This window comes from Chiloscyllium plagiosum, unplaced genomic scaffold, assembly GCF_037043375.1.
Source record: "Chiloscyllium plagiosum isolate Xiang-an unplaced genomic scaffold, Cpla_swu_hap1 HiC_scaffold_31, whole genome shotgun sequence".
In the NCBI taxonomy this organism is placed as follows: domain Eukaryota; kingdom Metazoa; phylum Chordata; class Chondrichthyes; order Orectolobiformes; family Hemiscylliidae; genus Chiloscyllium; species Chiloscyllium plagiosum.
Window position 1 is genome coordinate 18,425,979 of NW_028270169.1, and position 14,666 is coordinate 18,440,644.

Below are 14,666 nucleotides of genomic sequence, written 5' to 3' on the forward strand. Positions count from 1 at the left end.
AGCAACTGGATCAAATGCAGCATGTACAATTTCACAGTTGTATTAGCATTGAGACTTCTGAAGATGGTTTCAATATATGAAAACTACAGGACAAATTTCAAAACCTTGTCAGCAAGTGTATCAAGTGTCTGCAGATCGAGATTGTGGAAGCCTTCGTACTTGCTTTTCTCTTAAAATGGTGTGCTATGAAAAGGAAATCTCAATTAAACCACAAATTAACACTCCGTTACTTAATTAATTTGATCAAGCTGCTGAGATGATAGATTTACATGGTTCACATTACAATTCAAAATATAGTTCAAGTTTGTTTGTTCAGTGGAATCAAAAATATAGGCTTCCAGGGTATGGAGTCTAGATCCGATTGAGACCAGAGCACTACCTACATGAAACTGACAGTATGCAATAATAAAAATTTATTTAATTTGCACTAAGTGACAAACCCCAGTAAAGTTTAAAAATCCACAATTACACTAATGACCAAGTCACTATACGTTAATTCCCATGATATTTCATGGCACAACTAATCAACTCCAATGACCACACCATGATCTATGCTAGTGTGAATGCAGTACACACAGCAGGAATTGTGCATTTGATTTTGCGTTGTCTTTGACCAAGTGCAGTTTTCTAAATTTGCATCTCCCAGATAGACAGCACCACTGAACTTCATTGCCTTCCACGGTGATCACCTGCAATGCTGGCATGCAGCATCGGATTTTTCCAACCTCCCCAGAAGTAGCTTCAATGACTCACTGACCTCCAATCCTGATCAACTGCCAAACTCTTATCAACCCCACTGCTGTTTGAAAAGCCACCACAACCAACAATTCTTACAAAGCCTACCAGTGACATTCAAGGAGTGCTAGGATTTTGTCAGATGGGGCAGTGTCAAAGCACACATACAAAATTCAACTTGAGCTTCTAGTCTTAATAATTCTGCATTGAAGTATTTCAAATGTTTCACACAAACAGCATTTTATTTTGAAGAGCAAACAAACAGTACCCAAATGTATTTAAATATGTAATCACCCACTTCATACCAGTGCCATCATACATCATAGTATTTCATGATGGCATCTACTAATTAGAACAAAAGTCATGTTAACAAAATCAATGTCTACACCTACTTATTTTGTCCTAATAAATTTGACCATTTACCAAACCATATTTCATGGAGCCAGAGGCTATATTGCATTTACCTGCAACTGTTTAAACTAGCGTTTTTTTTTACAAAAAAAGAATGACTTCCTCCAGTTAACAGTCTTCTTGAAGCCGAAGTAATTTGCAAACATGAGAGCAGAGAACATGCGTTCAAAAGCTTTTTTTATTGCCAAGGTTTGGAAGTATTGTTTGAACACACCCCATTACTGGATCACTGTCTAACTGTTCTAACAAATTAAGTTCTTCTAATATTGTTGCATAAAAGCATGGAGATATCCAGCACATTAGTGTACAGAATTGTATACAGAATGTGTTTCTTGGAACACATGTAGCTTTTGAGAGAATTGGAGGAAGAGTCACTGAAATGGAAGAGCAAAGTTTGATTACAAAATTTTATATCAAATGATAACATGAATGAAATATTTCAACTATACAGGTTAATGACGCAGTCAAAAATGGATTCAGCTGCTTCACCACGCAACCCCTGGTTAAGAGTTCAGTAATTTGTTTTACTGCAGGGGCACAGACGTGACTTTCATCACAGAAAGCACTTACCTCATTTTATAATTGATTACTTACAAAAGAAGTAGCACAAAATGAAACCCCCGTATACAAATTAAGTTCTGATGCAAAACCTGCTGAAAACCAAATCTGCACTTGTGCAAGGTTTGTATAAATGATTCCTTTGCAAAACCAATGTCTCTGGTGCCCAAAAGAATCATATCACTACTGATAATTGTAAATTTGAACACTGACATTTAAAATTCAACTTTCATAAAGAAAGAGTTATTGCAGAATTTGATGGTAAAATCCAAACCTAATCCATTATAAGGTCCATGATAAGCTGAAATATTCATTGCCTCCATCACTGGCATACCATGACTAGCCTATTCATTCCTAATGAAGGGCTTTTGCCCGAAACGTCGATTTTCCTACTCCTCAGATGCGGCCTGATCTGCTGTGCTTTTCCAGCACCACTCTAATCTAGACTCCGCTACAAGAGACAATGCAGCAACCCACTCTACCCCCTTCCAAATCTATGGCTGAACCACCTGCAATGACAAAAGCAGCAGATGCATGGATACATTATCACTAACAAGATTCCATTCAACACACCAGACAGACTTCATACAATTAATTCTGGCACAATGCAGGAATAGAGCTTAAGTCTTGAGACTTGGTCCCTAACAGAATGGTGTGCCTAGACCACGTGGAATGCAAAAGTTTGACGCAGCACTCAGCAGCTCCTTCAAGGGTAATAAACATTAGCCTAACCAGACAACCACAATCAAGTTAACAATTCCAACAGTCATTAATAATAGTATACAAATGCAACTCAATACTAAACTGGCTTCTAGAATTCTGTACTGTCAAGGTTAACATTTGCATTAACTCCAAGATTCCACAGTTTGTCCACATTTAGGAAACTTCACTATAATTTGCTATAAGTTAGTATTGCCCAACCCAGCTACAATGCTCACGCCAATTGAACAGTTTTGAACTTGGAGAAATCAATTTATTAAAATAGTTTCAAATCTGATGTTCTTCTCATGACGATTAAGGCACATATTTCAGACTCACTTTGGAAAAAGGCACTCCAAAATTACAATGAGAATAAAATAGGCTTCAACTACTCTCAAACGTAGCGATACATCAGATTTTCCAGGCACCTTATGTCAATGTCATCACAATTTTTCCTATTAATGTAATATCAGGATGTGTTAATAATGGACATTCACTCCCCTTCTAGAATGGATCCTAAACAGTCAAGAAATCTGACAATTCTGATGTAAAAATCTCAATATTTAAGCTGTTACACAAATTAAATTCCAAAATTAATCTCAGGGTTCAGACAGTGTTAATGTCATCAGAACCAAGAGATAATGTATCGGGCTAACACAATTCTGGATGCATGTGCTTGATTTCTGGCAATGAACTGATAAATCACTCAAGTTGCAGTAATCACGTCACAATTGTTAAATCCTTCAGTGTTGACGACATCACACAACTATATGGAGCATAATAGCCATCACCATCCATGTCACCTGTAAAGAAAAAAGTCCCAAAACAGAATAAAATGACAGCACATCATATACTGAAGTGCCCACACTTGAACAACTCAAAGGCACAATTTTTTCATTGATGTTAGCTATAAACCTTCAAGATTATTGCCTTGTGATTAACAGTTGAACATTTACGAAACAAACTTTGGCCCACCCCCTCCGCATGTACACATATTTTTGTGCATCCCATTCCAAGAAATGTACTGGAGGATAAAATTGCATAGCATTCATGGCTGCTCACTCATTTGGGATGCCATAAGTCAGAAAAAATTTATTCCATCCGGGAAAGTTAGAACTAAATCTAAAATTATCAAGTCACTAGCATTTTAATATATTACAATTTAATGTCTTCTCTTCAACTTAGTTACTTACAAAAGCCAGAACACTATTTTAACTGTTGTTCACATTCTGCATTCCCCCCAACTGAACACTAATTATAGGTCAGAGTGCAATCTTGTTTTGCACAAGATTAAGTTGCTAACTTTGCATAAAATACAGATGGCCACAATAAGAGAGAAAACCAAGAATCCATTCCAATACTTTGATCTACATTATCACTAATGGCCATCATGAGAATGTATGGACACCGTTTCTTAAAAGCCTCAAGTAGAGACTTCCCTTCCACAACTGGCAAGGTTAATCATACTACAATCCATTCCCCATGACTATATTGGGATCAAAGACAAGAGCTGCAGCAAAATAAAGGCGTATCAAAAACAAAATACTGTAGGTAAATAGTTTGAAAAGACCTTTTAGTTTGATCTGAAAGCATTATTACACATACATCCCCAAAACATCCACAATTTTGTCAACATGGTTGTTGGATCTTTCTCCTCCCAGTGATTTTAATACTGCCTCAAAGTGACACCAAAAACAAACTTGGAAGCACAGGTTTAACACCATCCATCAAAACATTACCATCATAAGCCCTTGCCGCTTGCATTGCTTTTAGGTGCATTAGTCATTAGTTGTGCAAGGGCGCATGTGCTGGTCTATTAAAACAGGCAGCACTTGCAAGACCAAAACTGGGTCAGCTACACATAACCAAATGAAAAGGTCAAAATTCACATACACTATACTTCAAACCAGAAAGAAACCCAGCTATAGCATACAGGTGATAGGATAAAACAGATCACTTAGGTAACTTGTCCACAATCTCAACTGCAGAGAAAATGTGTGCCTGCTCTATGCACCTTACAAGCACAGATTACTAGAGGGGGAAGGGAGGTGGCATTTCTAGGCTGCAACTCCAACTATCAATAAATGATTCTTAAATGACTAATGTGAACCAAATTATATAAACCAGCCATCACTGGAAATCAAACTGAAATCTATTTTTGGATACCAACTAACAGCCTGGGTGTACTTAGGCATATTGTTGTAGTTATAAGTGCTGTCACATATAGTGTATCACAGGAAGAAATAAATCCAATTCTGTTCACTTACCAGGATATTCAGGCTACAAAACTCTGCTGTGCAAATCATGACAGAGGTGGCAGAAATCAATGTCTAAATATATTTAGTTAGTAACAGCAAGGAAAGACCGAAGTGCTGAGCAGAAGTGGTGGACATGGCCATTGCTAATAAGAATGTGCCACACTGCGATATTTGATACGGGAAATATGTAGATCAACGCTCAAGGACAGAAAATACTCCACTGCAAATCAAGTGTGGAAAACAAAACGGCAAAGAGTTTGTTTATCCTTTATTAAAATTCACAACATTCTTTGTCTTACTTTAGTCATTACACTCATCAGGTTACGTGTTATCTAACGAGTTCGGGAGTGTTGGACAAAATAGAAGTGACTGCACTGTCAAAACATATAATATCAAAATGTTATTAACCACAAAATGTCTCTACACTAAGTGGGTGCTTTAGGAGCAATTAGTGACAACATGCTCTGCTTCCTTATTAAATTATGCCGACTTTTGGAGCACAAAGCTAAAAAAAAACCAAATAAATCCTAAAACTGTCATCCCCAGCTTTTGGTTTGGAAATGTGGTAAAGGCTTTGTAAAAAAAATAAATTGGTAAAGTTCTGTCACGTTCTACTATCCTTGAAATAAAACATTTTTCTCTAATTGGCTAAAATTTACTTGTAGAATTAAACACTTTCTAAATAATCTAAACATCTGGATAATTCAGGCAAATATGTTTTAATTAGATTCTGTTACTCAATTAGGAAGCTCCTGGCAGATACCAGCAATGCAAACTTAAAGACAGCCACAGAAAACCCTGTGCAGTAGCTAATAAAAAATGATCGAAAGTTGCATAAGCAACATGGCAATGCAACTTGCGAATGAATGGGAATATATAAAATGCACATCATACAGCATTTTGTTGTGAACAGTTTTAGGATTACTTAAGACTCCTCAAAATTACACTAAAATAAAAGCCAACCAGCTGTTCATAAAATCACAAACTCAAACATACAATTAAAAAAGAATTTATTGTCAAAATGGAGATTAAACATTTAAGCTATGAATAGAAAGTAATGCTTTGGGCCAAAAATTAATCAAGTTTATCTATTCCCTTAATTTTAGTATGCACAGCCAATTCAGACTTCAATTTTAACAAAATACCCCTTAATCATAGTTACAAAAAGTTACGATATCACCCTGCTTAAATTGTTACCAAATCCTGAATGCCGAATCCATCCAAGGAGATTGTTCCAGCGTACCTCTCTCGGTCCTGGTTCACTCCGTTTGCGAAAAAAAATGCAAAAAAAAAAAAAGCCATTCCCACGGGGTATCCATTGGACTCCAACTGACAAAAATGAAAGGCATTTTTTTTTGGCATAACCAATTGTGGGTATGGGGTTGGGATTTTGGGGTAGGTAGGGGGTGGGGAAGAAAACAAAAAAAAAAAAAAAGAGAGAACAAAAAAACAAAAAAATCCACAAATACACGGTTTGACTGGGGCAGGAATCCACTCCTACAGCTCCTGGTAATATGATCCCGCTCCATGAATCCATGTTATGATCCTCCCTATCCTATCCTCACAATGAATTGAATCCATAGATCCAGCTCCAAGGATTGGGATCCAATGAGCCCTCTCCAATCCAAACCTTTAATAACCAGCAAAACCAAAAAAGGAGGCAAATGTTAGATACAACAAACAACAATTTTATACAGGGTGGGACAGTTATAGCTCTCATCTGGCCAATATGTACAGACGCTTTGACAGATGAACAGCATAAACTGCATCCACACCCCCAAAGTCAATGTGAACATTGTTACATATTTTAAACAAGAAACTTTATTCCACAATACCATTAAAAAATGACAACTTACTATTGTAGTTAAGTATTCACTAACCCAACATCATAGTAGTCCACTAATGGGCACACATGATAGAAGCCATACATTCAGCATACTTAACTACATTAAAGTATGTCCAAGATACTGCTTAGTTTATTTAGGATGTACATGAAAGAAGATGTTGGACTAGTGGATATCAATTCAAGCCCTGATAGCATTACTACACACGCACGTCAGTTAGCACAAAATTTACTGGTGCAATATTTACTTTCATTGACACCTTCATTTCCATGTGAATCTAGTAATTGAGTTGTACTGTACATGTAATTCACCACTTAACTGTTACAAACTAGAGATTGATGAATTTTTGATCCAGGTAATGAAACTGTGCTGAAAGACAGCCATTTTACTTTTTAATTCTTTCAATTTCAAGTTCTAATCATAAGGACATCTGTTCAAAATGGTGAAAACCAATGCCAGACTAGTCACACAGAACATGCAAGCTCAGCAGTATTGATGCCGCACAGAACTTCGTAACCCGGCACAGTAACACCATAGCTCATGGATTATACAACCATTTGTACAAAAGAAGCACAACTTCAATACTGCCAAGTTTAATTGTGACAATAGCACTTGGAGTCATACCATTGCCTCCATAAATGATCAAGATTCCTCCTCCTCCTCCAATTAGACACGATTTGACATTCCTAATATGACTGAAATGAGCTCCACAATCCTTTAATCCAAAGAATGCTTAATCCATCCTCAGTTGTGATATGTCTATAGGAAAATACATGAAAAGGTAAGATAAGGTACAACACAAGGTTTTCACAAAAATGTTTCACAACAGTCCTATCTACATAGTCTCCTACAATTCTCACATTAGGATTTATTCAATTGAAAGAAAATCAACTATAAACATTAACAAATTACCGCAAGTTTACTGTTATTCCAAGTCATGTTGACACCATTTTGAAAGCTTCCCAGACTCCAAACCTACTCTGTCTATACAATTATCAGATTTCAGTAATGACATGAGGGAATGTTAACAATGAAGAGAAGCAACCATCTTTATATGGATATCAATTTAAATTGTGTTCTAAACTTGAATAAAACAAGTTAACGTGGATTTAAAAATAAAGAATCCGTTCTATTTAGGGAAAAAGCGGTGGTGCACTACAAGGAATTCCATCAATGGATTTACAATCTAGCTACGCGAACGTGATCTGCTATGACGGGGCGAGTAGCGGGGAGATCCTCTGCTTCGTCTGGGAGAGTAACTACGGCTTCTGCTGCGACTTCGGCTACGGCTTCTGGTTCGACTGCGGCTACGTGAACGAGATCTTCCATAGCTTGGACTTCTTGGACCATCAACTTTCACACGAATATATGCTGTTTCTCCCTATTGAATACGTGAAGAGAAATGTTCACTACTTTCAAACATTATTCAGGAAAGCCAGTGAATAAGGCTAGTACTTCGTTATTTTCTTTTCTGCTGAAAAGGTCCTTAGGTCACTCAACTGGACACTTTCACCATATAACATTACAATCCCAAAATTGCCAGTAAGAAATAAAAAAGAAATTTAGCTCAAGTTCAGCATTGTATTTTCACCCAAACAATTAAAACAACTGGACTACATTCCCCACCCTTCAGATTTTAGCCAACAATATAACCTAAGTTTGTATGAGCCATTCTTCTCAATTTCTTGACCACTGTCTTACCTGAAACTCCAAATGAATAGTTAAGTTATGGCTCTTAGTCATCATCTGTAAAGCTTTCAGAATTAGGTCACATACCTCGTGAGATCGAAATTTTGTGTTATCCAGTTTTCGCATTGCATAGGCCATATCTTCTTTGCGAACAAACTCCACGACACCAGTTCCATCACGGAAAACATCAGCGTAACATACATCACCTGCTTCCCGCATGTGATCTTTCAAATCCTGCCAGCTACCACTTGGAGGAAGCCCTGAAACGAGAAGTGTTATGAGATCTCTAGAATTGTTCAGAAAGCATGAAAAATCACAAATGCACTGACTGTCTCACCTGAAACTACCACTCTGTATTCAGAGCGCCTCGACGGGGGGCCGTATCTTCCTCGAGGTGTCTGCCCACCGCCTCCACCACCGCCACCCCCTCTTCCAGTCCCTCGACCACTCCGTGGAAATTCAACACGCAAGCGGTAACCATCGTAATCGTAACCATCTCGACCGTATACAGCATCCTCGGCATCCCTGAAAGTACAAGAACGTTAGTAGACCACATGGTCTTTCAGGCCACGTGTGGCATCCAATTTTAAATCAAATGGGGTTGGGGGAGGAGATAAATGTCATAGCTATGGAAAATAGTAAATACAGTTCCGCCATGAAGTCGACTCTGGCACACGGACTGAAACCAAATCGATAAATTTGAAGCCGAGGTATTTTGTAACAATATAGACGTTAAGTCCACGAACAGGGTAGCCACAGTAAAACACCGACAAATGCGAACCACCTACTGTCCCCGATATACTGATTTGCAGCTTGAACATTCCTCGCCCCCGAAAAAAAACACATGTCGCTGAGACCTCCAGTTTAAACTGGTCACAGTAAAAACCTGCCAAACAAAGGGCTTGCGTGGCGTACTTTCCTTCTGCAGCAAAATGGCGATCAGATACAGTTGCCGTCATTTACAAACAGCCAGTTTATACAAATACGAAAAGTACTCACTCGAAAACAAGCTCACGTCACAGAAATCTAACTGCGGTGCAAGGGAGCCGCGGTGCTTCAATTAGGTCAATTTCTGCTCGTTCAGCAACCGTTCGATTCCAAACCAAGAATATACGTACACGTTAAGAAAACTCGAGATTGAATTTTCTCTTCCCCAATAAAGTGGCAAATAATTACCGGACTGAAACAAACAAAACTGCAATTCCAATTCTCCACCACAACCCCCCCCCCCCCGTCCAAGAATTTATAGTTGCACCTTACAATCTTGTCCGTAGTTTTAAATATTTTGGGGGAGGATGTGAGAGATCGGTACAATTTTAAAGTGGGCACACAGAATTACATTTCGTCGCAGCAAGAACAATCTCGCCCCAAAAATTAGAAAAAACGGCTCCAAATGCCCGTTGAAGAATAACAAAAGCAAAAAACATTCCCAAAAGTTAAAAATCTGCAAACAAAATATCCATTTAAAATAAATGGGGGGGGGGAGAGAGTGGATGGGGGGGGAGAGAGTGGATGGGGGGGGGAGAGTGTGGATGGGGGGGGAGAGTGTGGATGGGGGGGGGAGAGTGTGGATGGGGGGGGGGGAGAGTGTGGATGGGGGGGGGGAAGAGTGTGGATGGGGGGGGGGAGAGTGTGGATGGGGGGGGGGAGAGTGTGGATGGGGGGGGGGAGAGTGTGGATGGGGGGGGGGAGAGTGTGGATGGGGGGGGGAGAGTGTGGATGGGGGGGGGGAGAGTGTGGATGGGGGGGGGGAGAGTGTGGAGGGGGGGGGGGAGAGTGTGGAGGGGGGGGAGAGTGTGGAGGGGGGGGGGAGAGTGTGGAGGGGGGGGGAGAGTGTGGAGGGGGGGGGAGAGAGTGTGGAGGGGGGGGAGAGAGTGTGGAGGGGGGGGGGAGAGTGTGGAGGGGGGGGGAAGAGTGTGGAGGGGGGGGAAGAGTGTGGATGGGGGGGGAGAGTGTGGATGGGGGGGGGAGAGTGTGGATGGGGGGGGGGAGAGTGTGGATGGGGGGGGGAGAGTGTGGATGGGGGGGGAGAGTGTGGATGGGGGGGAGAGTGTGGATGGGGGGGAGAGTGTGGATGGGGGGGGAGAGTGTGGATGGGGGGGGAGAGTGTGGATGGGGGGGGAGAGTGTGGATGGGGGGGGAGAGTGTGGATGGGGGGGAGAGTGTGGATGGGGGGGGAGAGTGTGGATGGGGGGGGAGAGTGTGGATGGGGGGGGAGAGTGTGGATGGGGGGGGAGAGTGTGGATGGGGGGGGGAGAGTGTGGATGGGGGGGGAGAGTGTGGATGGGGGGGGAGAGTGTGGATGGGGGGGGAGAGTGTGGATGGGGGGGGAGAGTGTGGATGGGGGGGGAGAGTGTGGATGGGGGGGGGAGAGTGTGGATGGGGGGGGAGAGTGTGGATGGGGGGGGAGAGTGTGGATGGGGGGGGAGAGTGTGGATGGGGGGGGAGAGTGTGGATGGGGGGGGAGAGTGTGGATGGGGGGGGAGAGTGTGGATGGGGGGGGAGAGTGTGGATGGGGGGGGAGAGTGTGGATGGGGGGGGAGAGTGTGGATGGGGGGGGAGAGTGTGGATGGGGGGGGAGAGTGTGGATGGGGGGGGAGAGTGTGGATGGGGGGGGAGAGTGTGGATGGGGGGGGAGAGTGTGGATGGGGGGGGAGAGTGTGGATGGGGGGGGAGAGTGTGGATGGGGGGGGAGAGTGTGGATGGGGGGGGAGAGTGTGGATGGGGGGGGAGAGTGTGGATGGGGGGGGAGAGTGTGGATGGGGGGGGAGAGTGTGGATGGGGGGGGAGAGTGTGGATGGGGGGGGAGAGTGTGGATGGGGGGGGAGAGTGTGGATGGGGGGGGAGAGTGTGGATGGGGGGGGAGAGTGTGGATGGGGGGGGGAGAGTGTGGATGGGGGGGGAGAGTGTGGATGGGGGGGGAGAGTGTGGATGGGGGGGGAGAGTGTGGATGGGGGGGGGAGAGTGTGGATGGGGGGGGAGAGTGTGGATGGGGGGGGAGAGTGTGGATGGGGGGGGAGAGTGTGGATGGGGGGGGAGAGTGTGGATGGGGGGGGAGAGTGTGGATGGGGGGGGAAGAGTGTGGATGGGGGGGGAGAGTGTGGATGGGGGGGGAGAGTGTGGATGGGGGGGGAGAGTGTGGATGGGGGGGGAGAGTGTGGATGGGGGGGGAGAGTGTGGATGGGGGGGGAGAGTGTGGATGGGGGGGGAGAGTGTGGATGGGGGGGGAGAGTGTGGATGGGGGGGAGAGTGTGGATGGGGGGGGAGAGTGTGGATGGGGGGGAGAGTGTGGATGGGGGGGGAGAGTGTGGATGGGGGGGGAGAGTGTGGATGGGGGGGGAGAGTGTGGATGGGGGGGGAGAGTGTGGATGGGGGGGGGAGAGTGTGGATGGGGGGGGGAGAGTGTGGATGGGGGGGGAGTGTGGATGGGGGGGGAGAGTGTGGATGGGGGGGGAGAGTGTGGATGGGGGGGGAGAGTGTGGATGGGGGGGGAGAGTGTGGATGGGGGGGGAGAGTGTGGATGGGGGGGGAAGAGTGTGGATGGGGGGGGAAGAGTGTGGATGGGGGGGGAAGAGTGTGGATGGGGGGGCGGGAAGAGTGTGGATGGGGGGGGGAAGAGTGTGGATGGGGGGGGGAAGAGTGTGGATGGGGGGGGGGAAGAGTGTGGATGGGGGGGGGGAAGAGTGTGGATGGGGGGGGGGAAGAGTGTGGATGGGGGGGGGAAGAGTGTGGATGGGGGGGGGAAGAGTGTGGATGGGGGGGCGGGAAGAGTGTGGATGGGGGGGGAGAGAGTGGGGGAAGGGAGAGGGAAAAGATGTGCAGGAGGTTGAGATGGGGCGACGGGTGGGGGTGGGGAAGGCTTGCTTCTGTCTGTCTGTCCCCGTCTTCAGTCTTTGCGTGTACCTCGGGTCTTCGAATTCTACGAAGGCAAACGGCGGGCCGCCGCGGCGGTTCTTCAGGTCGATGTCCCTGATGCTGCCGTACTTGTAGAAGACGTCCTCGATGTCCTTGGTGCGGATGTCGGGCGGTAGATTGCCGACGTAGATCCGACAGTCGTTGTTGCCCGCCGGGCCCCGGATCACGCCGCTGTGGTTCTGCATCCCGTTACCCTCCAGCCCGACGGTTGGCGAGACTCAAAAAAGGGGTCACGGTGGGGGGTAAAATCAAAAACCGTTTGGTTTGAGGGAGAAATTTAAACCAAAATAAACGTAGACAAACGGAGTGGTTATTTTCGGATAAAAAAAATCGCAAATGTCGGAGGACGACGAAGGAAGTGGATTGGCGCGATTTTCTTTTGAAGCACAACGTACGCGCTCAACCTGCCAGTGGACACACAGACACAACACACGCCGCAGAAAGATCGATGTCGAATAAAATGCGAGTTGTGTGTGCTTTTTTTTTCTAAAAAGGCGCTGTGTATATGATTGGAAGGAATCTCCCCAACTCTTGTCCGCCCCTTCCCGACACCAGATTAAAATGGCGCCCACCTCGCTCCACACAAACCAACGGCACCAAGTAGTACCGCGGCGACTGCGCATGCCCATACCTCCCGACAAAGAGTTCCACCAACCCCTTTCTTCACCTCTTTCCTCCGACACAACAAGTCCTTTCCCCCTGAGTCTCCGCGTATAGCTACATCGACGAACCGAGGGTCAACCGCGCTGTTCCCGCTCCTCTCTTCCTTTCTCTTTTCTCTCGCTTCTCCGCCCCAAAGCTCGAACCCGCACTTCTCCCTCCGCGTCGGATGATTCACATCAGCGGCGGAGGGACAAGGCGTCCTGCCGGAAGCGATGGGGCGCTGACGTCACGGGATTTCGCGCGCACTTAGGACCTTTTGCACATACCCCTTCACTCACCTCTCTTCCTCCACCCACTGTTCCTCTACCACTCGTTCTTTCCCCTTTTCCTTCCCTCCCCTCCCCCTCTATCCGCTCCTTTTGCACCACTTTATCCCCTCCCATCTCCCCACTCACGAACTTTTATTTTTGGGATTTCACACTGTCGTGTATTATACTGTTTGAGCTGCTACTGTTGTGTACCAACACTCAAGTTTTTGTTGAGTGATAAAGAGTGGAGCAAGAAGGGAAACAAAGCGTACAACTGTGGGTTTTAATTAAGCAACTACGTTATCTTCTTTTCACTGTGCGGTACCTTTTCGCTCATGAAGATTTTTGCACACGGAATGAAATTTGAGTACAGTAAAATCTTTGGAAGAGGCATCGCAGTAAGGTTAAAATCAAAATGTAGTTGTAATGAGGGATGATTTGAAGATGCCGGTGTTGGACTGGAGTGTACAAATCCATTCTGATGAAGGGCTTATGCCCGAAATGTCAATCTCCTGCTCCTCGAATGATACCTGACCTGCTGTGCTTTTCCAGCACCACACTCTCGACTCTGATCTCCAGCATTTGCAGTCCTCACTTTCTCCTTCTGACTGAATAAGGCTACATGAGAACATATAGAATGGGAAAAGACTATTATGCCTTATCTAGCCGGTTTCAGTGGTACAGACCGCTTGAGACCCATGCAGTAAGATAATGCTAATAATAATAATATTTGTGATAGGTTACTAGCTCAGGTCTTTCTTGCAAAGAGACTTATCTTCACTCTTGCTTTGCTGTTTGTAACCTTATATTACACTGTAGTGTAGACAATTATTTGTGGAATTGTGACATGACAGTGCTGATGAAAAGTGGCAGGCCTCTCTTTGAGATAACATTACTGTGATATCATGTGGTAAATGCTTTCAATATTTGGACAGTTTGTTATTGACAGTGTTATTTGGTCTTTTGTTGCCAATAATTATATATTAAAAAGCTAGTATATTTGTCCCATACAAAGTCAAACATTAAAAAGATTATACATCTACAAATGTTACTGACAGAATATTGCCTGATAACTAAATAGATGGAGCATTCCTAAGTAGAAAATGTTTTCCTAAATCCAACTTTTTATAACTAATTTTCAGTAAAGTGCTGTAGCAGGATGATCATAAATAATTTAAAAGTTTGGAACACTGTTGAAATTTTCAAGCATTAAGCATTATAACCATTAAGGTTATAATGTGCAATCTTCTTGGGGTCTGAGCAACATGGGCTGTTGCAAGATTTGTGGCATAATCAGATAAGTATGTGAGGCCTGTCTCATTTTCAGGAGCATCTTGTTGCATCTTTCAGGCTTTGCCGAGTGGCAAGGCAAGTTTTTCATTAGGCAAGCTGTGAGTTGTCAGCTGCGGTGATTGTAGCTGGTGAAAATGCCTTACTAACCAGCCTAACTTGCCTCATTAATATCCAGCTTCCTATTTTACCAAACAAGTTAGACATTGAGAATTATTAACATGAAAATCAGAGCAGGTACCTGGCAACGTCAGTTTGGTACTGGCTGCAAACAGCCTTCATATTGCTCAGAATCACACATCATCTCAGCATAATGCATGGGTACAAGCGACACGAATATCCCTCCCCACACAGAC

The 14,666-nt window shown here is 44.3% G+C and overlaps 1 protein-coding gene across 2 annotated transcripts; it reads right to left on the reverse strand.

Annotated features, from left to right (window-relative positions):
• Positions 1-1,306: 1,306 nt before the first annotated feature.
• srsf1b (serine and arginine rich splicing factor 1b) lies at positions 1,307-12,686 on the reverse strand. 2 transcript variants are annotated; one of them, XM_087977303.1, is made up of 5 exons: positions 12,098-12,686; positions 8,532-8,719; positions 8,282-8,454; positions 7,689-7,886; positions 1,307-7,264 (listed from the first exon to the last, which is right to left on the reverse strand). In XM_087977303.1, exons 1-4 carry the CDS (start codon positions 12,292-12,294, stop codon positions 7,692-7,694), a joined length of 753 nt encoding a protein of 250 aa, XP_087833429.1. In that variant the 5' UTR covers positions 12,295-12,686; the 3' UTR covers positions 1,307-7,264; positions 7,689-7,691. The 2 variants fall into 2 exon arrangements, with proteins under 2 accessions (XP_087833429.1, XP_043574292.1); XM_043718357.2 differs by having other exon boundaries at positions 1,307-7,886; positions 12,098-12,685.
• Between the last annotated feature and the right edge of the window lie 1,980 nt (positions 12,687-14,666).

Excerpts from the sequence above, each read along its gene's own strand:
- srsf1b (XM_087977303.1), bottom strand. The coding sequence starts at position 12,294 with ATGCAGAACCACAGCGGCGTGATCCGGGGCCCGGCGGGCAACAACGAC. Across the intron at positions 8,720-12,097 it reads GTAGAATTCGAAGACCCGAG|GGATGCCGAGGATGCTGTAT; the intron begins GTACACGCAAAG and ends TTGTACTTTCAG. Across the intron at positions 8,455-8,531 it reads ATACAGAGTGGTAGTTTCAG|GGCTTCCTCCAAGTGGTAGC; the intron begins GTGAGACAGTCA and ends TTCTCGTTTCAG.